At 34.0% G+C, this 23,094-nt stretch overlaps 1 protein-coding gene across 28 annotated transcripts in view; it reads right to left on the bottom strand.

Moving 5' to 3' along the window:
- Positions 1-23,094, bottom strand: part of ADGRL2 (adhesion G protein-coupled receptor L2) — a 599,014-nt gene that overhangs the window by 34,532 nt on the left and 541,388 nt on the right. For 19 of the 28 annotated variants that reach the window (XM_019754311.3, XM_088791227.1, XM_074335007.2 and 16 more), the window contains 7 exons: positions 19,616-19,725; positions 12,585-13,385; positions 6,201-6,494; positions 5,548-5,651; positions 4,496-4,681; positions 3,565-3,603; positions 566-749 (listed from right to left, as the gene is read on the bottom strand). In XM_019754311.3, coding sequence (XP_019609870.1) covers positions 566-749; positions 3,565-3,603; positions 4,496-4,681; positions 5,548-5,651; positions 6,201-6,494; positions 12,585-13,385; positions 19,616-19,725 — 1,718 coding nt within the window. The remainder of the gene's footprint in view (positions 1-565; positions 750-3,564; positions 3,604-4,495; positions 4,682-5,547; positions 5,652-6,200; positions 6,495-12,584; positions 13,386-19,615; positions 19,726-23,094) is intronic. The other 9 variants (XM_074335022.2, XM_074335023.1, XM_088791230.1 and 6 more) reach the window with 1 other exon arrangement.

The following is a 23,094-nucleotide window of genomic DNA, read 5'->3' as shown; positions in this document are numbered from 1 at the left end:
TCAAAACTATTTACAGCTATTTTGCAATCTATGAAGCATGGATATTCTGCATTATGGAAGATGTAGTTTACTGACCACATTTTCACCTGAAGGCAGTCATGTTTAATAAAAATATTTGGCTCAAATTCTGTTTGCCTAAAATATCTGACTGGGAGAAAACATTCCAGAAAATAATTTAAATTCATTAGGAACATATTATATCAAATGGAAAAGCATTTGCCACAGTTCCATAGCCAGCACTTTTATGACTTAAGCAATCCATATTCAGGCATTTAAGTACTCTAACACATTTTTCCTTTAATGATTTTTCAGCTGAAAAAAAAAAAAAAAAACACATACAAAACCAACTTTTAAAAGATAATAGAAAAAAAGATAATAGGATAAATGGTTGGGTTTTGCATTAATTTTATGAAGTGTGATCAACAACATCTCTTGTTAACAGACAAAAATAATTTGGCCAAAGAGAAGTTTGGCACTGGGAAAAAACAAAATCAGAACAGAAACATCATTCTCTTAAACATCTGTCTTCTAAATCAAAATTAAACCTGAAAACAAATTCACTTACCAATATTTTCTGTGGGCATCGAGACCCTGGTTGGTTCTACCAGATTGTCAGCCAGGACAAAAGCTCCTTCTTCCAATGTATCGAGTAACATTGTTGCAGTATGTGCTTGTTCAGAAGAATTCATGTGCTTCCAGGATTCCAAAGCTTCAGGTCTCAGGAGGTTGTCCACTGTGTCGACAATTGCCTGCATCCATTAGAAAACTATCATTAGTTTGACTGCCTCTAGTACCAAGGTGATGTTCAATCACTGACTAGTGACAATTGGAATATTTATCTGTCATGATGATTTACTATTATCTCAAGATGGAAGGAAACCTGGACAACATATATCTGGTCAACTTGTAACATCTGACCATTTCAAAATAAGACGAATTGAAGATTAGTAGACTACTACTTGATTTTAAAGAATAAGTGTAAAAAGATGGCTGGTTTCTGTTTATCTAATCATCTCAGCTGTTGACAAGAAATACAACCAGCATCAGCTCAACCTGAGGAGTTACTCTTACTTAAAATCTCAAGACCTAAGTAATCTAAATAGAAAACACTGATGTCTCTGGACATATTTATGCTTGAAAACATTGTTTTTTGGAACTTAAACTAAAATAACAACCAAAATTGTGCCTTAAAACATTATCTACTCATTACCATTGGGAAAGAACCAAGATGATTTCAAAGTTTATAAACGATCTGTGAATATTTTCACTCTACCAATTCCCTGTCCAACTAAAAAACAGCTGAAAATACCTTAATTCATCATCAATGATTTGTTTTTAAATGAATCAAGAGAACAGTAAACATATTTAAAGCCTATACTAATAATTTAATGAAAACAGAGAGGCAGAACGGTCTTCACAAACATCCAAGTTGCAAATATTCATATATGTAGGTTTAGTCTATTATTATGCAAAATGACATTAAATAAAAATATAACCCAGTTGGTTAAGCAATTCAAGTCAGGCTTTTGTACTGATACTTACTGTAGCTGTACACTGACCGTGGCTTAGATAGCTGAAATCACTAAGTTTGTCTGCTCTATCCCATTTACCTAGTCACAATATGTCTTTAAGCACATAAATATGTTGGTTTGATCTATTGGTAATCACAGAAGCAAAAAGAACACACGTTGTACAAAGAACAACAACAAAAATTGCTAGTTTGAGATACTACATTAAAATGAGCGGGGGGGGGGAAGTTGTTTGAGGCTACTGTCAGAGTAAGATTAATTAGCTTAATCCATCTTAATATCCTCATCTGTCTGCCTCGTGAGCCACCACGACCTTCCTGGCAGGTGAAGAAACTTTCAAGGGGCGTTACAGGTTTTTTTCTTTCTCTAATGGGAGATAGAATAGTCAAAATGCTCACACTGATACTGCTGCAGCCATTAACTAAAGTGGAATAGAAATTGGTCTGCTGAGGCCAGATTCATTAGCCACCAAAAAATACAGTCTGGAGCCTCTAATCTAAGTTACAAATGAATCCTCTGTCAGAAAGCAGGAACCTGCTTCATTTGCATAGTGTAAGTCAGCTTCTGATTTGTTATTTAAGAAGTTTTATTAGTCTTATCTGAACAGAGCAGATCATCTGTGACATACTGAAAATGACACTGGCCAGAAATTAAGGTCATGCTGAAATTTACTATGTATACACATAACTCGCCGATGACATGCTTTTATTAATTTGAAACACTTCTTATTTATTACCATTTGTACTTTTCTGGTGGAATCAAAATGATCATTAGCGTAATCATATTCCTGAAGTAGTCTCTCCCTGCCAAAGAAAGAAAGCTATTCTTTTCCCACTGAGATATGTGTCCTGGGCAACATACCAATTATTACATTTCACACATTAACTAATACCTTAACGGTGAACTGAAAGTTTCAGTATGACAAATTTTATACTCTTCAGCAGTTATTTCTTTGCCCCCATCCAAAAGGCTAAAAAGGGGTTTTCAGAATTTTACTAACTAAAGAGACTTTCCAACCACCTTTTCTTGTAAAGTTCTGAGACCCCCACAATATCTATTATTAACTAGTGAGATGCCATTCTTTTTTTTTTCCCTAGACCTTGCCAACCAATATTATGAAGGCATAGCTTTCATGTGGTACAGAAAGTACAAAGTTATTTTGTTTTGTTGTCACATGTATATGGATTAGTTCTCCAAGGTTTGATTTACTAGGGATATGGTCCCCAGATGAGTAAGATTAGAAAGTAACTATCCCCCCAAAAGGAACTTTCAAAATTCAGAATAAAACAAAATGCAATGTGGTATGATTATTTTGATCTATCACACAGAGCTAGCATGGTATAATTCCACAGTGAGCCTCAGCATGTTTCCTATTACTTGGGTCTACCAGGGAGAAAAACCGGCTGAAGAGGATAAGAATTCTAAGCCAAACACTGGCTTTCTGTTCTTACTGGCCTGAAAAAAACCAACATATAACACATATCGGTAGCACTGTCATATTATTTATATTCCATTACTAGTAACCCATCCCAGTATCAACCTGATTCTAGAAATGACCCCTAAAAATTTCAGGACAAAGCTTATTTTATTTTAAGAGTATACCACAGAGATAAAAAAGCAGTGACTTTTTCATGCACATACATTATGACTATACAGTCTTTGATATGATAAACTGCCAAGAATATATCATAGCTGTTTTAGTCAAGTTGTTGTTGTTGTTGTTGTTTTTTAAATCCACAGAGATGACAACAAGAACAAAACAAAGAGACTATTATGATTACTTTCCAATTCAGAGGATAGTTCTTTGAAATTCTTGTATTTTGGATGAATGGAAAAACAGCAAAAATTATAAAAATAAATGATTTGCTTATTCTGGGAGTAATATACCTATGAAAAGCCAACATTTGTACAGCTGATATGGGGCACATTATATAATTATCAAAGACTGAAATACATTGGGTCATGCAGCAAAATGATAAAGCGTGGCAGGTAGCTGAAGAAGGGAGAAAGCAGGGTGATAGCACAGGAGAGATACCTTAAGGTAAGCCCTGCATGTCTTCTCTCGTTTTTGGAGCTTTTTAGTAAAAGAAAAGAAAATCAGAGGTTAGATTTTATCTGTTGAAAATGAGGAAAGAAAAAATCCTCAAAGATTAAGCTTGTGTTTCTGAGCTCAAAATTCATTATGTAGTGTACGTAGTCTTCTGGATTTTTTTGAGTCTACAATGACTGCGCAAATTGTGTATTTACAGTTTTGAGCTATATTTTACTAAGTATACAAACTCAAAGTATCTTGGTAAAACTAGAGACAAAATATGTGGTCAAAAGGAAAGGAAAAAAGTCTATTTTTTCACCCCATAAAATACATTGGGCACAGATTTTGGATTACTATGAATCTCATATACATACTTATTTTTATTGTATGGTTAAAATAACTACCAAATTTATGTCACAGTAGGAAAAATTAATAATACTAATATACTATGCTCCTACAGAGGGAAAGTAACACTAATACACTACTATATTCCTAGAGAGGGAAATGCCTCCTTCTCCCAAAACCTGCCATTGAAAACAGTATTTCAGTGGCTAACATTCCTGTATGTGTCGCAATTTGGCTAGAACCCTAAGAGCTGAAGGTATGAGGACACAAAGTATGGGAATTATAGAACACATAATCTCTCCAAGTGCAGACAATGCATTCTAAAGTGAGAGTGCTGACCACAAACAGGTGGATGAAGTTTGCCACCAACTCAGGTAAGATCTCCCTCAAGTAATTTTCTTTCTTTCTTTTTTTTTTTTTTTTTAAAGCCATATTGCTCCTTTCTCAATTAGGATTCTTTCTTGGGAAATGAACCAATTTATAAGTTTTGGTTCTGAGTGTATGTCAGAGGGGCAGTCAACAGCTAGAAGAATCCAGAGGTGCCACAGAAACTGTCTAATGGAAAAAAAAACAGAAAATCTCTACCTACCTTGTTATAACTCCGTCCAGCTGAGTCCTTTTCACTAGGTTTCAGTTCCTGCAGTTGTGCGTCAAGAATGTCCACCAACTGCTCCATCAGTCTTACTGAAGAACTCACATCCCCAGCAAACACGGGCCCTTTGGTATGTTTAGCTAGTTCATTGGCAAGACTAGCGGCGTTTTCCCCACTTCTGATCTGAAATGCCAATTTATATTATCTCAGTAAGATTTCTTGCTCTGTTTGTGGCTTCTTGTTCTTCTCCTGAGTATCTTTGTTGTGGTGAAAAATATATTTGCAAATAAGTCAAAATCTGCAAGTAATTGAGACCAATAACCTTCTCTTCATTTCAGATGATTAAAGGTTCTTAGATCCTCAACACACAAGAGAAATTCTTAACCAGACATTTAAAAGAAACAAAAGGGGGGAAAAAAATCCAGCCAGAAATCCTTTTTAAAAGTTTTCAGACAGCTCTCTCATTTCACGGCAACCATTTTAAACTGTTGTTTAAAAATCTGATTTATTTATTCCAATGATCCAGGAATTTAAATCAGAATGTAATCAGTATGATACTGAGGGTGATTATCTACTGCTTAGTTTCAGAAAGGTAGATGGGAAAGGAGAAACTAAAATGTCACTGCATTACACTGTAATATTAAAGTTACTAATTCTTTTAAAGCCCTTTTTACTTATTCTATCATAATCATCTGTGATATAAACATCTGCTTGCATTCTGTGGCTTCAGTTGCAAACATAATGATATTTGATTTATTAGGCCAACGCACTATTTGTCTTACAAACATCAAAAGAAACAGAACTAACTAAATATGAATGAAATTAAGCAAGTATGTACTCATTTAAAAGCTTAACATAGAAAACAGCATGCCCCAAAACATATGTAACTTTGAATAAATAGTTTACAGACAAAACTCTGCATAATTTTTTACTTTTATACTGAACAAAGAGCAACGAAGCTGGTTTTAACATGCAAAGCTAAATTATTTATGTTAGAAGTTAAAGCCCTTAATCACCAATGTGTATCATATTAAAAGGTTCCAACCAACCTTCTGAGCCAGCTGATTTACCCAGTGTGAAGTACAGTTGCTAAGATCGGGGCCCTTAGGGTTCCATGTTCCAGTGGAAACCATGCAGAGATACGAGGCAGTTCCTACAACAGATGCAGAAAACAACAGTGAAATTGAAATCATTTTTCTGCATGCATTCGGGAAATCAGCTATGATGATCCTACCCTGCGTGTTAAATTTTGAATAAACACTAATGGAAGTAGTTGACAATAACTGACAAAAAGTAGGGTGAAATGCAGATTATAAACAGTAAATATAAAGTCAGCATAGAAATATCAGACGTTTACAGCAAACAAACAAAAAGCCCTTGATTTTCTTGGGACTCATCCAAAATGATACTTGTAATGAATAAGGCAGCTGGAAGGAAGCCTCACTAGAGTCCATGGGCAAAACTCTCAGGCTTGACCTAGGTCTTGAAGAGGGAGAGGTAATTCAGGGCCTGACCTTAAATGATTTTTACATTTTAAAAACCATTAGGTGGTCGATAGATGCTACGTTCCCGAAGTAACAAAAATAACAACAAATTTGGCTAATGTAAGTATCTCCTTCCTCAAATAAAATCATTTCAGTGTAACTCAGAATCTACCGCAACTAAAATGTAACATGTATGTATAGTTTTTCACAGGAAATACCTCTCGTTCCCTTGGGACATGGTCGTTCAACCATCATTCCCCTTTGTGTCTGAGGCCACCTTATCCCCCTCGCGTCTAATGCTTCGCAGAATCTCTCTGGCAGGGGAAAAATATTTGTTACAGGAGGAATTTTGGTTGTCGAAACTGCTGGAGGTGGTTTTGTCCCTTTGCTTCCTTCCTGTGATCCAGCTCCAGTTGTGCTCACAGGGCCTTTTTGAGAAGGAGTGCTTGTGGTTGATACAGTGGTTTTGAACAGCTCAGCTGAAGAAGTTATTGTCACAGCTGTGGTAGGCACTATGGAAAAAAGATGAGTGTGTTAATCTCAAACACACACTCGTGCTCACATACAGGCACACATCTGAATGTGTATATGCACGTACACACAAAACCGCACCCATCCAACCACCCATAAACCAACAAAATGAGCATTGCTGAGAACATCAGTAGCTGCCAGGGAGAATAAATCTCTTCATTTCTGCCAATTTATTCATATTCTTGGCTAAGTGATGGCAGCTTAGGCTTCACTATATATTTCGCTTATGACTCTGTGTTAGGCTTACTTCTCAATGAAATATTTGATAATACAAGTTAAGTATATTTTATCATATATATCCAACAGGAAATAAAGGAGAGTTTGACATAACGTTTCAATGTACATACCAAATGGATCATGTTACTAAGTAATTTAGAAAAATTCTTTTCTTATATATATTCATACTCTACAACCAAATTCAAAGTATCAACAAAGTCTGACAATTACATATAATTAGAACAATAGAAAATTTCAAGTCACCCACTCTACATCTTGCAGGAAAATAAATACTGTGACATCTTTCCACCCAGCAGCCATTCTTGCTTGAGAGACTTTTGAGCATGCCTGATTAGATCCAAACAGAAGATAAGCTTGGCTTGCTTGTGCTGTTTTAAGGAAACATCTTTACTTTTGAAAACGAAGGTATAAAGGCAACTAGTTCTGGTCAGAGGTTATAATGCAATCTCTTATCAAGAAAACAGGTCAGATCAAATCATGCCTAATTTGAAACCAACCCTACACATTTTGCTGACTCTAACAGAGAGTATAAAAGGAACTACAGTGACACATTTTAAAAGTAGAAATTTAAAAAGAAGTGTTTAAAAAGGTTAAAAAAAAAAAATCAATGGAGCTTAAGGTTTCTTTCATGAATTACCATTTAATTAGTTTAAACAACAACAAAAATTCTGTCGGTAAAACTTATAGTACTATTGTTTGAAATCTATTATGTGATCACACTCAAGTTTTATGAACATTTATAGACACCAGCTCCTAAATCCTGATACATATGACGCCTTAAATTTAAATTGTTATGAGTATAGCCAATCAAAAATAATGACTTTCAAAAGAATCTTACAAAAACATTAACTTATGTTATGCTTGTTCTATACATAAGAAACAAACTAGAACATTAAAATGTATTAGAAAACAAGCTCCTATTATCACTGTGTTTACTATTTTAAGCTCTAGTCCATAAACAGCTGTTTATACAATTCTGACAGTATTGACAGAGTAGGGTAAGCTTATCAGAGAAACCTTGTTTCTAGTTCTTTCGTAGTGACAAACTTCTTGTTATCAATGAAGTGCACTACACACTTTCTACACCTTTTTTCCTTCTCTAGCCAGAGAAACTTCTTAAGCATATGTTTTACTTCCAGGGATAATTTATTGACCATATGAGAGAAGCCTGTGTACATTAGTCAAACATCACCCAGCCAGCTGCTGCAGAAACCTATTCAAACCCGTCTATCTTTTTCTGTAAAGCACTTGCCTGACATCTTGTTAAACCTCTATAATTTTCTTTTGATTACAATGCAGCCAGGCTTTCAGTGCTTTCTCAATTAACATTTGTCAAAAGCATCACAATCTTTTGCAGAAGTGTCAAATGACTGCTGCTGAATCCAATTTGAGAGGCGAGTGGAGAATTGGAGCAAAAAGAGGAAAGGGCAGAACAAAGTGGTTTAGTGCTTCACCATCTATGTATCCCGCAGCACTGTACTAATTAGTACATACTTAATCACTGAAATGTATGTTAACAATACTACAATTGGTGATCAGTTAGCTAAGCATCAGTAAAGATTCATAATAACTGAATGAAGGTAGGCAATAAAATGTCCTCTGTTAAAATTTCATGCAACATCCTACATCCTGTTTGCAAGAGACTTTTGATAATTTTCATAGCTTTTCACCTTTTGTTCATCAAAAGAAGTTTAAAGGAAATCAACACATTCTTCAAAGGTAAATCAGTAAAATATTGGGACGTCATGAAAGTAAACTTTAAGTGGCGCAATTAAACTTCTTTGGAGAACAACTAGAATTTCTGGGATTTTGCAAGACCACAGTTTAGCAACTTCAAGGAAATCAATTTTTTGTAAGGTTGAAGATAGAAATGCAGTGGTACTTCTAAAAAGTAATATTTCTTTCCCTAGGTGAAGACAGGGCATCTGATATGATAAAAACTTAACACTTATTCAGCATTTATGTACTGGACACTATGTTAATGTTATGCTAATTACCATACAAAAAATATCAGATCATCTTATTTAATCTACAACCCCATGAAGTAGACACTATGATTATCTTCCTTTTACAGAAGAGGAAACTGAGCCAGAGAAGGTTAAGCAAAGGTCACTTGTCCATACTCTTAAATGCTATGCTCTTACTTTTCTAGCTAAAAGATTTTGATAGACTTTGGCAAACTCTGGCACCCCATGAAGCAATGTGCCCTGATTTTGGAGCACGGAACTGACACTGTGTTCTGTGTAAATCTCTAAAAGAAGAAAAGGTGTGGGAAGGTGCGTAAGGTACTGGAGCAATAAACAACAGTTTCATACTGAAACTTACGGGGCACAAGTTCAAAACTCTAAAATATCCTATAAATGATAATGAAAACATGGCAACTCACAATAGCATTTTATCTTACATCTGAAATCCAGATTCTGCTTTACAGAGCTCTACCCCAGTTAGTGGGATGTCATATCAAACGTCTGCGTTAATTCATTTAACATTCTGCCCACCGCTATCATCTGAGTACAGAGACCTAGAAACGGTACTAATAAAATGCTAATAAACATTTAATAGGGACCCATGACAATGTTCACAAACATAGACGGAATGGTTCTATTTACTATGGTAGTTTACTAAGAACTTGCTATTGATTATCAGTTTTTTTCCTGCATGAAAAGATTTAAGGACAACATCCTTTTGTTTTCAGGGTAGTCTGCCATCATCCAGGTGCAAGAACTCACCCATGCGTGCGTTCTTCTCTGAATGAACTTCAGCTCAAGTCAGTTTGCAGCCTGGAAGGCCAAAACTGCGTATCCCTTAAATTTACCCTCATTTAATGTTCAGAAATACTGGTCCTCTTTTATTGAGAGCATTTACTATCAGTGGGAAGATGTTTCAAGAAATATGTATTATATGTTAAATACTTCTGAAAAAAATAATCCTAACTGGCTCTCTTGATAAAAAGTTTCCTCCTATGTGTCATACTTGATTAGAGTAATTATTCAGGAGCTGTCAAAACCCAAGACACACATTTTTTTATATTTGGGTTGTCAAATTTGCAGACAGAAAAGGTAAATATAAAGAAAGTCAGATTAAAGAAGAGAAAAAAATGTTAAAATAAAATTGAAACAGGTTTTTCCTAAGCCCACGTTAGAGAGAAAGAAGGTGCAAAGAGGAAAAACAGACCTAGTTTAGGCAAATGGAGCAAACGAACGATGCAGAGATCACAAAAAGCTAAAATTCAATGAAAAAAAAAAGAAAAATTTATTTGAAAACCATGATCAAGGCAAAGAAATAATATACTTGGGCTGTCAAAAATAAAAAGGCTTGGATTTGTAAACGGGAAAAAAAAATATTGACACTCATGCATTACGAAGCAATCCACAATGAAAAATGAAAGGAATGGTTAATTTTACAGCACAGTGTAAGCCTTGGCAACATACATAGCAGCAAACCCAGTACACAAGGCTCTGTGAATTTCAGCCAAACCAGTCCATCACTGCTTTGTATGAAAGTAAAAGAACTGATCTCTAATTGCTCTGTCCCATCAGTTTCTTGGATCATGTTTCTGGAAAGCTGACGGTGGCTTACTGGTTTGACCTAAATTTATGGGCCAGAATAGTTCTGCAAGGCCCCATCTAGATATCAGCACACATCCTGGAGGAGAGAAACAGGAGTCTCTCTAAAAGCATATAAAGATAAATTATAAGGAGAGCGAGATTAAGATAACATGATTCAAAAAACAGCAAGAAAAATTTAGGTCAGATAAAAGTTTTTTACCACTAAGGGTTTAATAAGGGCTAATATGAATTTTCACTTTCTGGGACTATTTAAGAATGGCTAACTCGGGGGGAAACCATTACGAAAAAGAATGGCTAACTATTTTGGGTAACAAAACACAGCTGTAGGAACACAAGTTACCAAATATATGTAAGTTTCTCATTTTCAAAGCTGGTAACTGCTCTTTCCAAAAAGCATCTAAATTATCAAAGACTTTTTCATCTGAAATGGAACAAATTATATACTAGAATATAAGCCACATGTGGAAAATAACATTATTACTCATCTTGTATTAAATGAAGTACTTTTGTGACAAGTGGATGGGGCAATGATTCTTTGTTGAACTAAATCTCTACTCAACTTTATTCACAATCTTTCAGGTGTTGCCTGATTATGAATTTGCATTTTTAAAAAATATTTCCTTTCTTTGATTTTTCTAATGGAAAGGAAGAGATTTACTACCAGGCAAAACAAATGTAACAGCTGTGAGGGTAATACAGGTTACAAAAAAGGTTAAGACAAGTAACAATGCAACCCTCATCCATTCCTGACGTGTGCCTTTTACAAACCTACAGGATAAAGAAGAAGCATGATACCAGCTTTTAGAAAAACAACTGAAACACAGGAAACATCCCAAATTACTGGCCTCAAGAGAAAAAAGATTATGTCTAAATTTGAAAATAAATGACTCTAACATATTATCAGTAAAGATTTTTACGCACTAAAAGATTTAATTGTTGAAAATTTAACAATAGGATATTACCACTATAATTTTAAGCCAAAATTTTCTAGACATAAATGAATTAGAGAAAAGGGTGCATTGCGGTAAATCAGTGTCGTTCTTTCTCTTATTTTATGAACAAAAATCACATATTTTGGTATTCTATGACTCAAATTAAAAATCCAACAAAAGACTGTGACTTCTGCTTGTGACCCCATGACAATATTTAGAACTTAGTAACAGCATATTGTAAAATAATATGGGTACATGTAGTTATGTTTAAGTGTATGGCTGTGTACTGCTTTAACAGAAGAAAAAGATATTAGTATCTGTTCCACCTTGTTGAAGAGATGATTTAATCACTAAAGAACACTGTGGTTCCTAAAATTCTGAAGTAACTCAGTAAACTGAAGTATTAATTCGTATCTTTAAAACAAATACTATTGTTCAAAGAGAAAAGACTGATAATTAGTGCAAGTTCTATAATAATATAATAGGTTCTTCTTTCATCATGTGTATGAGGAGATCTTGTTTTAGTGAAATAGTCATGTAATTTACTCTCAAAAATTGTCCCACAGAAATGAATTCACTTGTTAAACTAAAATATATTTCCAAAGATTTAGCATTACTTCCTAATAGCATTCTCCATAAAGTTACCTAAAAAGAACACAAAAAAAGGCTAGCAGATCCATCCATCTTCATAAGTCATCACCTGGGACCATTTGTCACTTGGTGACAAATCATCACTTGTCACCGACAATCCATGGGTGACAGTTAAAGTCACAGAAATACTGGCCTAAAAGCATCAGTAATTTATCAGGAAGTAAAAATGCGTATTTTATATGACGATCCAGGAAGATGTTGGATGCCTCGTCTCTGGCCTAGAGAGCACACGTCAAAACTTCAAAACACTTATGCCTGGCATTGTACATCAAGCCTAGGAATTCTCCTGGGACTTCCTAACACGTATTTCCCTTAACCACTGGCGCCAAGAAGTTAAAAGGTCTGCGTATATCTTGTAATCAATTCAGAAGTCAGGTAGGGGAAACACACACACACACACACACACACACGCAGCTAACAGGTTTGTAGCTGCTATTACATTTTTAGCAATGAAAAACTAAATAACCAATGATGCTATAATTTTTTTGAAGCCAACATTTACGTGAAGAAATTCAGAAAAAATGGACTAAAATAAGGCTAAAATGTACAACGGAAATGTGACATTATCTTTTGTTCTTTATGAAAGGAGGAAAAAATAAACAGGCAGGAAAAAAAAACTGAAGAAGTTTTCCAGAAATAAGTTGTTCACAAGACATATGCATTAATAAGCAAACATTCTTACCTTGGGCAGGATCAGGTGGACCAAACTCCAGAGAATATCGTAAAATGAAGTTATTGTTCCACACGTAGAGTTGGTTATCTCTAGGATTGTAATCCACTGCAGCAATATACTGGTACTGGTTGGGGAAGGGAACATCTACATACTCCCCTCGGTTTAATCGGGTATTGTAAATGTAATCAATTGCGTTCTTGCCTGTTTCACTCTCATTGTCTTGATAAACTGATCTGACCACATAGAGCACTCCACAGATCATAAACGCATTTGATGCAGCACGTTTGTCATACACAGTCTCCCACGTTGCTTCAAATCGAAGAGTGTATGGATTCAGTTGGCTAATAACTATCATTCCATTGTTCTGTTCAGTGGCATAAATGACCCATAAGCCATTTTCATCCACTGCTAGGTCAATATCAGTCTTTCCTCCCCATCTATAAGGCGAGGTATCATGATAGTTGGCATAGTTAATTATGGCCTCTCCACTCTTAATTCTAGTCCTCAAGTCAAATTTCACAATATTCCTCGTTCGTTCTTTGTTAAAGAAGACGGCGCCATCATATACCACAAATCCAGTACCATCTACTCGATTTGGAAGTTTGTACGTTGTTGTTTGGCGACTGTTTTGGAAATCTTCTAAAGAAGCGTATTCTATTAAAGTGTCGGTACGATAGGGAGTCCAGGGCATGAAATAAATTTTATCTGCAGCCTGAAGAGGGTCCTTGCACCAAGCACCTGCCTTTTGTTCAGCTTCATATATACATGGTGAGTCCACTATTGCTTTCAAGGTCCCAGGGCACACAAAAACTAACAGTCACAGAGAAAAAGACAAAAATTAAGTGAAGTTAAAAAAAAAAAATACACAAGTAAACACGAGTTTTAATAATCAAAAATCAAGAGAAACATTCATTTATTAACATTGAATTTTACCAAAATTTATACTGAATACACTTAATACAAGTACTACCCTTCTTTCTTCAAGTTACCATAATCAATGTGCCAGCATAGAAAGTGGCTGGGGTTCATTTTCACAAATGTAAACCTAGGTTTAAGATCATTCATAATTGAGCTGAGAATTTACATTTTTGCTATGTGTTTTCATCTGATAATTTGGTAATTTAAGATTTAAAACTTTGAGCTTTGTGCATAATGGTATACAAAAGACTTTGTTTTAGTCCAAACTTTGTAATCTTCCTTCCCAGGCTCACTTATGAGCCCCCAAAATTAAAACGCTAAAATAAAGCAAATAAAACAAACAAACAAAAAATACCCCAATGTAAAGGCTTATTTATAACTTTTACAGAAGTTAGACTGAAAACAAAGGAGCCTGAATTGAAGAAACATAAATATTTGGAAAATGCAATTAGGAGCAGAGAAAAGTAAATACAAGGAAAGCAGTGATGAAACGACCAGGAGACCCTGTAACCATGGCATGCTATGGAGAGGGTTCTGGAAACCAGGCAACATGACACTTTAATAAAAAAATATCCAAGGGTGTCAGAAAAAGAGATAAAGGGTGAAAAAGAAACAGAGAAAGGACATTTCCCCCTCGCCGACTTCAGAATTTTGATCCCATTACCAGATTTAGCAGTCATATAATTTCATTGTAAACAGTCGACTTCTTTATGAGGTGCATTTATGAGATCCTGCTGATTTTTTTAACGTCAGAAGTGTTGTGGGGGAAGGGAAGGGAGGAGGTAACATCCATAAGGCACATAACAGGGAGCTGGGGTTCAGACTGTATACGTTATTTACCTTTTTGCTCCACTTCTATTTTAAGCATCGGAAGAAAAATAAAAAGAGTGCAAGGAAAAAAGAAAAAAGATTAAAATAAATTGACTATTAGTCTAAGACTGAATTCGTAATAGATGCTAAATATAGGAAGAATAAGAGCTGCACTACTTTGGATAAAGAGAAACACACAACAGGAAAACCTAGCAGGAAAAAGATTCTAAAGTTACATAAAAGAACATGGATCAATCATTTTAGTAGATTAAGGAGGCAATGCAAATATGTTGGCATGTTGCTTCACTTAGTGTACCTGAATAAATAATGAAATTCTTCACTAATGCATGGTATGCATACTCTTGCTTTTCCAAAGTCACTCAGCAGTCTTATCGAGTTTTACTTTATACATGTATGCTCTAGACACAAACGCATGCATAGGTGTATCATCTCCTTTATCTTATCATGTGAGCTCATCATTAAATTGACTAAAGTTAGGTTAAGAATAACAACAGCAAAATATATTTATAAAAATGGCAACTTAATTTTGGAGCTTAGGTCAAACTTAATGAATACTGACATGGCTACAGCTTGACATTTTTTTCAAAGATATTTATGTAAGAAGAAATATATAAGTATGTATCTCTGTACATGTTTCAATTGTTTTTCTATTATTTTCTATTTCTAGAAAAATACATCTTAACCGTAAAAAAATAAAGCCTCCTTTACAGGAACATACAAATCTCCCCCACCTACCCCAACAGGGATTTGTGGGGCCAGGTAGTGCCTTTCTTCCCCACTAATAATTAGTAAATTTACTTATTTAGGTTTATAGATATTTTATATTATAAAATTCTTACTAAATTCTCTATATTACATATGTCAAACTTGTAATACTAAAACTATTTTTAAAAAAAGTAAGCAAAATACATACAAGGAAAAAGCAAGCACAGTAGGCAAGGAGAAAAAGGAAGAAAGAATTATGGTTAGCTTTTTTTGACATTGTCTACCACCATCAATTTACACAGAAAGCAAGCTAGCATGCAACAACAATCATACCGAGCATTCAAAGCAAGTACCTTGAATCCACAGCCCCCATAAAAGGTAAATGCTTTCATAAAACAAACCTGATTAGTAGAGTTATATGTGAAAAAAATCCTCCCTCCAAGAAGTTTACAGAAATGGATTATGCAGTTAGGAAGGGTGCTACATGAGATTCTTGTTGGTAAATAGTATTCTAGTAATTACAAATCATGAAACACTGTTTTAGATTGTATGTAGGCTTTGAAGTATGTTGCCTGAATTTCATAAAGTAACCAGATTAATCTCTGTGCTGCTCCTTCTTCCCTTATTAAAAGGCATTAGGGTATGTTGATACTGTATCTCCAAACTGATTATTCAAAAAGATACTGTAGGTGAACATTTCATTAAGGTGTCTTAGCTTGATTAATTTTTTTAAATTATAATAATTCACCAAAATTAAAAACTGACCTCCTGAAATACCTTAAGGAGAAACATATCACATAAATATTTTTGCCAATGGAATAGCATATAACCTTCCACATTAAGCCACCACTTCCCCAACCCAACTTGGTCTATTTAACTCCTTTCAGGAAACATACTTGCTCTATAATGTGTAATTCTGACTGCATCCCATAAAAGAAGAAATTCAGTGTTACTGACATGAAACAATTCTTTTTATAAACCACTAGTCCTAAAATTACTCCTCAGTGAAGAGCATATTATACCTGCTTAGAATCAATAATGGAAGGGCGTGGTGGGAAAATGAGGATAAGAGAAATCATTAGTGTTGTGACTGCTCAGACTATATTTACATACAGCTTTATTCTTTTTTTTTTGGAAAGGATGATTTTATTGAAATAAATTAATGAAACGTAAAGAATGGGAATAATACATTAAAATATGTTACGTACTAAAAACAGAACTTAAAATAAGTTCAACAAAGGATGTAGAAAGTATATTTTGTTTTCCATTAATTGAAAATGGCTGGGCTTTATTATTTGATACACTAAAATGACAGTGCAGCTACTGAGTAAAATATTAAATAGGGAAGGAAGTCTTCTTTTGTGACTTAACTCATATACTTACATTAACAAATAAAATGGATGTAAATAGTATGTAATTTATAATTCTGATGAAAACTGAGATTACCCAAATGTAAAGATAAGAAATAATCAAATAAAGCCTTTGATGACTAGTGACTCAAATAAGACACAGAGATTTAAAAGAAATGTCCTTACATTATGATTTTTATGAAAACGCAAAGGGTAAGTATCTGTCAAAATAGCCAAAATTCTATCAACCCAGAAAATAAAATCACAATAAATTAATGAAATTAGCATTCTTCATCACATGCCATATATATACCGCAACTTGTCTTAAGAGACTGTATGAATTAATTCATAACAATATGTTTACTATTCTATAGACCAAACAAACATAAATACATGACCTGCTAATACCAGTGGAGGACTAACTACATGGATATGCAAGACAAGAAATTGACCCAAACAAACTAAAGCCTATATACACTGTACCTGAAGTGACACACTATTTCATTTTGAATAATCTCGAGTTTACTCATTAACAATGATTTAGTAAACAGTAATGGTTATTTTTTTATCAAGTAAAACTTGTAGCTAACATTATGGTATAATTTTTATAATTTAATGATAATTTGAAATAAGGGGGTACAAAAATCAAAACCAAATCCTGCCACCAAATTCAAATCCTGTAGGATGTGAATTTCCAATCTGATTATTCTTTTTATCCTACAAGATCCTTATGAATTCTTTTAAACACATACATTCAATTATTAACACTTCTGTTAATGATAAAGGATGCCTTATGAACCTATATTTTTAACACAGACATTATCTGGGCAAGTATAAATGTCAGATATAAATGTGCCTGCCTATAAACATACATAGTAAAACAAACAGCATTTCCAATGGACTCTGTTGAGTAAATTCATCATAACATTTTCAGAAATCATGAAAAATTTCTGAAATTTCTTTTAAAAAGGAGTAAAGAGTTTGGTGTGTACAAACTCCAGAGAATTTGCTTTGGAGAGAAGCTGATATAAAACAAGATGGTCAGGGACACATAATAAATAAATATTACCTGATGGTAACAACTTTTATCAACTAAGTATAGTGTAAAAGGGGTATGCAAATATTACAAGTACAGAAACACTATTAAAACAAGGGGAAAGTGAAAGCTACAGGCTAAAAATAAAAGCAAGTGTAAGGGATGGATACAATGGACAGAACCGTAAAGAAACAAGAGAAAAAGGGGAAAAAGAGATAAGGAAATACACAGTCCTATGTAAGATCAGAACAGTCTAAAAAGATCCTCTATATTATATTTTAACATTAGTAAAAATTATGCAATTGATAGTGTGTCACTACTGCACGGTATATAGGAATAATAGTTAATTCTTTAGCAAGGAGTAGTTAAAAAGCCATAGACTTATTTGTGCCTTATGCAAACATCTAGAAAGGTAACAGCGAATTAATTCCTGGACTTTTTTATAGGACAGAAACTAAAAAGAACAAATACTTCTCTGATTATAGCTATTTGCAAGTTTAGTGCATATTGTACAATACTTCTGGAGAACTGAAAAAGCAAAATTTTGAAAGTTAGATGTTCCAGAAGATATCCACATTTTCCTTTCTTAAACAGCGCAAGAAATAACTTAAGAGTCTGAAAATGATATTTGCTTAACACTGTTCTTGGTCTATAGACTAGGTTACAGGAACAGGCTCCAGAAAGACACAATTCTTGGCAGCTCTGACTGATTCCACTGTTTGGGAATGGATGCTGTATTCCTTTTCTAATTTGAGGACAGAAACCGTGCTAAATTCAAGTGAAAGTGACTTTTACGGAACAAAATTTTGGTTAGCTAAAAAGAAAAATACAATGTTCCTCTAGTGGCACAGGAGAATGACTATGTAAGCCACCGACACTACACACAGGAGAAATGATATAAAGATCAGTGCACTCAGTAGGCTTCCAATCCTACAAATGGTATAGAAAATACTGAAAACATAAAAGAGCATCCATTTCACAGTAACACAGGAACACAGAGCAGGAATGAAAAGAAAAGATCATCTGTGTTTGGCCTTTAACTGATACCCCACAAAAAGCCAATTTATCAAAACTGTGGCAGAAAATAGAGAGCCAGTGCCTTCACAAGATGTGTAAGAACGTATTAACTAGCATATTGGACACACTGTATCTATCAGAATGTGGGTCTTTGGTTTTAGAAAGATTGATGGTTTGGACATACGAACCCATCAGAACTAGTGATCAGGTTTTTGAGGTTCTGGAAAAAGCAGTTTCATAATTTAGTTTGAATTTAGTTTTTTTTTTTTTTTAAGAAGGGACGTGTACAAAACTATGGCAAATCAATAAAAATGCTATTATAAGAACTTTAATTCAAATGCCTATGAATTAAGGTGACATGACACATTTCCCCCCGAATTTAAAAAAGTAAAGAAGACAAGAATACTATCAAACAAACTAGCTTATGAAAATTAGGTAATATACTGAAACATTTTACCTGTTTAAAATGTATACTGAAAGTATAGGATACAATTGACAAGTATCAATTTTGAGATTCGGAAGCAAACTATACAGAATTAGAACATTAGTTGAAGCCTACTTATGGAATTTCCAGTTGAATATTAAACATCCCTCTATAGGGTCTCACTAAAAATGGATGTGCCAGATTACAAATAGAAATGTGTGCAAGGTTTTGTGATACCTATTTTATTTAGTGCTAAGACCTCATCATGGAATTTGGTAAAGAAATGCTCCCTTAAGGACAAAGGAACAAAAAGGAAAGCACTTGCCTCAGTTTCTGCAATGGTAGCGTTTACCGGGAACTAAAGTTACCACAACAGCAGGTAGCCTCAAGTAGCTCATGATTAAAACCAAAGTCAATTCCTCCTTTACAAAACTGTGAGCCAAACCAATTTGTCAGCAACTGGTATCGGGCAAAAGTACAGATTTCTATCTGCCCTATTGAATAGCTAATTCAAGTTTGTTTTCTGGAAAAACACTAGCCTTAAAAGCCAAACACTTAAGAACACAGACAGACACTTGGCCAGCATCACACTATGGCTTCCTTCCACACTTCATGAAGCTAATTGGAGGCCCAAGTCTGTTAGTGCTCTGCATGCATAATGGTTTGGTAGGCCATAAACATATGCTTCTTTCACATGTGTAATCTTTCAGCATCAATGAAGAATGCTGGAGAAAGTGGAAAATATAAATTTCATACTTACTATAAGGGACACATTCATACTGGACTTCAAGATATTTGTATGTTCCAGGACATGGATCAGGAAATACATCTGACCCAGTAACTACTATACACTGTGTTCGATTGTTGCACCTGGAAAACAAAACAAATCAAACTTGTGTGACATACTAATTTATTTGTGTATTTTTACTAAAGAAATAGAACAGACAACTGATTTTTTTTTCCTCAAGCAACCAGTACCACAGAACAAAACATTCAACTGATATTAGGTTGTTCTTCATTATTTAAGTTACTGAAGGCGTATTTTCTTTATGTTGTAATATTTCCTTATCATGGATCACACTAAACTTTAACTCAAAGTAAAAAGAAAATAACTAACAGTTCTCTATTATTCTACTATGCTTTTTAATTGGAATTTTTAACATATTCAACATGTACTGGAAAAACAAAACAAAACCTTACCAGGATATTCGCCATGTGTAAGAATTAAAATTACAATAAAAATGATACAATTAAACAGAAACAGAATCATAAATTGAATAGCTCAGAAGTTATGAAAACATATTACAACAGAGGAGGAACCAAGTTTTTAAGTTTACTCTCTAAATCCAGTTTTTTGTTATATTTTCTATTACAGATACTTTCTATATTCGTGAATACCAGATACCAAGCTAATTGATGGCACCTTCTATGCCATGACCTGCATAAATGAGAGAATGCATTTAAAGCACTTAGCATAGTAAGTGGCACCTGCTGGGTGCCTCAGCATTGTTGTTACTCTTGCTATTTTCATAGGTCAATGTGCTTACACTATTAATATGATATGACTATGAACCTCACTTCTAATTTAGTACTCCCTGAAATATAACATTAAAAAGAACGTCACTAACCTGATGCCTAGAATGTCCTATTTATTTTCTCATTTTTGTGTTATTAAATTTTCAAGATTATTAGAATTAAGTTAGAATTCCAGGGAAGATGATATTTATTTAAGTTCTGTGAATTTATCCAAATCATCTTTTTATAAGTTTTTTAAAGACAAGAACTATCCTTTATAATCGGACTTGATTACAATCTAGCGGGATATAGTATTTGCAGGCTTTTACTATATTTTCCAATAGTATATAAATTAACAAGGCAAAGCAAGCAGAACAAGAGCATTATAACAACATTTATTTAACAATTTGAATACCAGACATTCTATAGTGCAGAAAATATCTGGACTATAAAATGGTAAACAAAGAAGGAGAAAAACAGCCCAGTTTTTAGCATACCAACTAAAGGACAATAATGGAAGCATTGTTTTAAAGAAGGGTAGATATGTTAAGAGATGCACGTTAGACCCATTTCAACTCAAACCATGTTGATTATCCCTTGAAGTACAGCAAGACCTGAAAACTTCTACAGAATCAAAAAGGTGAATGTTATAGGTCAAGGTACAATATAATGAATTTCAAAGAAAAGTCTTAAATATTAAATGAATTATAACATTGCTTGTGCAAATACTAAACTACTAAGTTTTATCATAATAAAGTATGACACACATTTAAAAAAAAAAACATACCATACAAAATAATTTTCAAGAGCATGTATAAGTGGTGCCCAATCACATTCTTATGCAGTATCATGTTTTACTCTCATTATTCTGTATTTCTCTTAAATCAGTTCAATCACTTGAGGAAATTTGCCAGTAGTTCTCAATCTAATGTAAATGAATTATTTTAATATGAATCACAGAACCAATTTTATAACCTAATATTTTAAAAAGGAGATGGATTTAAGATTTCTCAATAAGTCAGTATCTAATGTTTCAATATATGTTTCATTTTCTTTGTTAAATTTTACAGCAACAAGAGAGTTCACAGCTTTTTTCAAGTTTCTTGATCTCCTAGGAAACCTCAACCACTAATCTGGTCGCCATCAAAACCAAAGTTCTTTTATTTCCTTCCTTGTGTTTATTCATAGCTATGAGGATCCTCCATTTTATCACCCTCACATCTTTCAGAAACAAAGTAATCTAAACTGTGAGTCAGACATCCCTTTTATCTACTCCTTTAGTGTGCATTTTATAACCAATCAACAATGTTAACTCTGCCATGTTGCAAATGCTTTTAAAACATATCTAAAAGATATTCATGATATACATCCCATAAAATAATTCCACTTGTGAGTAAACTTATCACACTGTCTGTCCCCTTTTCCCACCAGACCTCCTTTCATACCCCCAAACCAAGAACAGGTGGGAGAGAAAGGAAACTGTGATCAAGGTTAAAATGCACAAAGCGCATGCAGGTCTTTGGAACAAGGTGAAGGGGGATGTGGCTCAAAGGATTTGGAAATTTATACCTGTTTTCAAAAATAAAGAATACATTTAAGATTATCCCACTTATTCCCCCTAGAAGATCACATGAATAAATATGACTTTAATATGGGATGTAACATATCTTTTTTTTAATATTTTTCAATGTCATAGTATGTTTACAGAAGTATACAAGCAATAAGTATCCCTGCTTCCATTATATTTTAAAAGACCAACAACATAAGATGGAAAACAACTGCACATATTTACTTTTTCTGAAAAACTTTGCAATAGTCATCTGACCAAAAATCCAAGTTCAAATAAATGTCAGAAGCAATTACCATAATCAATAATCACACTGTACAAAGCATTCACTTTACGACAGCAAACAGTGTTAATTCTTGGGCTATATTCTTAAGTAAAATTGAAGGTAAGGAGACTTAATGGAGTCCTGCAAATAAAATTACATAGATTTCTAGAATCCATGACGTCTGAAGATGTCAAAAATGTTTAGTTTATATATCAGAAGTACAAGAAATTAACATTGAGGACAAAAAGATATTTGGGAGCTATAGTAGTAAAGGGTCAGCAAGAAGAGGAATACAAAAGTATAAGAATAATATCAGATTTGCATTCCAGTATCTCGATTCCTGGGAAACAAAACCAAAGCTTTTAGAGGACCGAATGATGGCTATAAAAATAGACTATGTGTATTTATTTATGAAGCAAGCAGCCTTAAGTTTCCAAATACAGTAAGTGTAGGACACAAGGGAAAGGAAAATACCTACTGTGAACTGTTAGTACGAAGAAAAACCCAAAAATTCTTTAACCAATACACTGTTGGTAAGACTGTAAAACTGTAAACAGCTATCATTTAAGACTATAGGAAAAGAGAAAAGAATTAGTTAGCCACAGAAGCAAATTCCCGTCAACTGTTAAGCTTCGCATGAAAATGAAAAGGCACATTGATGTTAAGCCTAGAAAGGAAAGGCATTCAGTTGTTTGTATTCTCAGCCCTGGACAGTTCCTGGCATAATTTTCTCCCTCTTCCCCCAGAAGTTGAAAAAAAAAAAAAAAAAAAAAAAAAAGGTATCTTTATTAGGAAAGGTTTGCACTAACAATTAGTAAAGGTGCTTGCACTAACAATTAAAGTTATCAGTATACTTAAGTAATACCATTGGAATTAGGTTAAAAATCCACAT

Source organism: Rhinolophus sinicus, chromosome 14, assembly GCF_057876585.1.
Source record: "Rhinolophus sinicus isolate RSI-liver-muscle chromosome 14, RSI-T2T, whole genome shotgun sequence".
Lineage (NCBI taxonomy): Eukaryota > Metazoa > Chordata > Mammalia > Chiroptera > Rhinolophidae > Rhinolophus > Rhinolophus sinicus.
The sequence above is the reverse complement of the archived record's forward strand: the minus strand, read 5'-3'. Positions and strand labels throughout refer to the sequence as shown.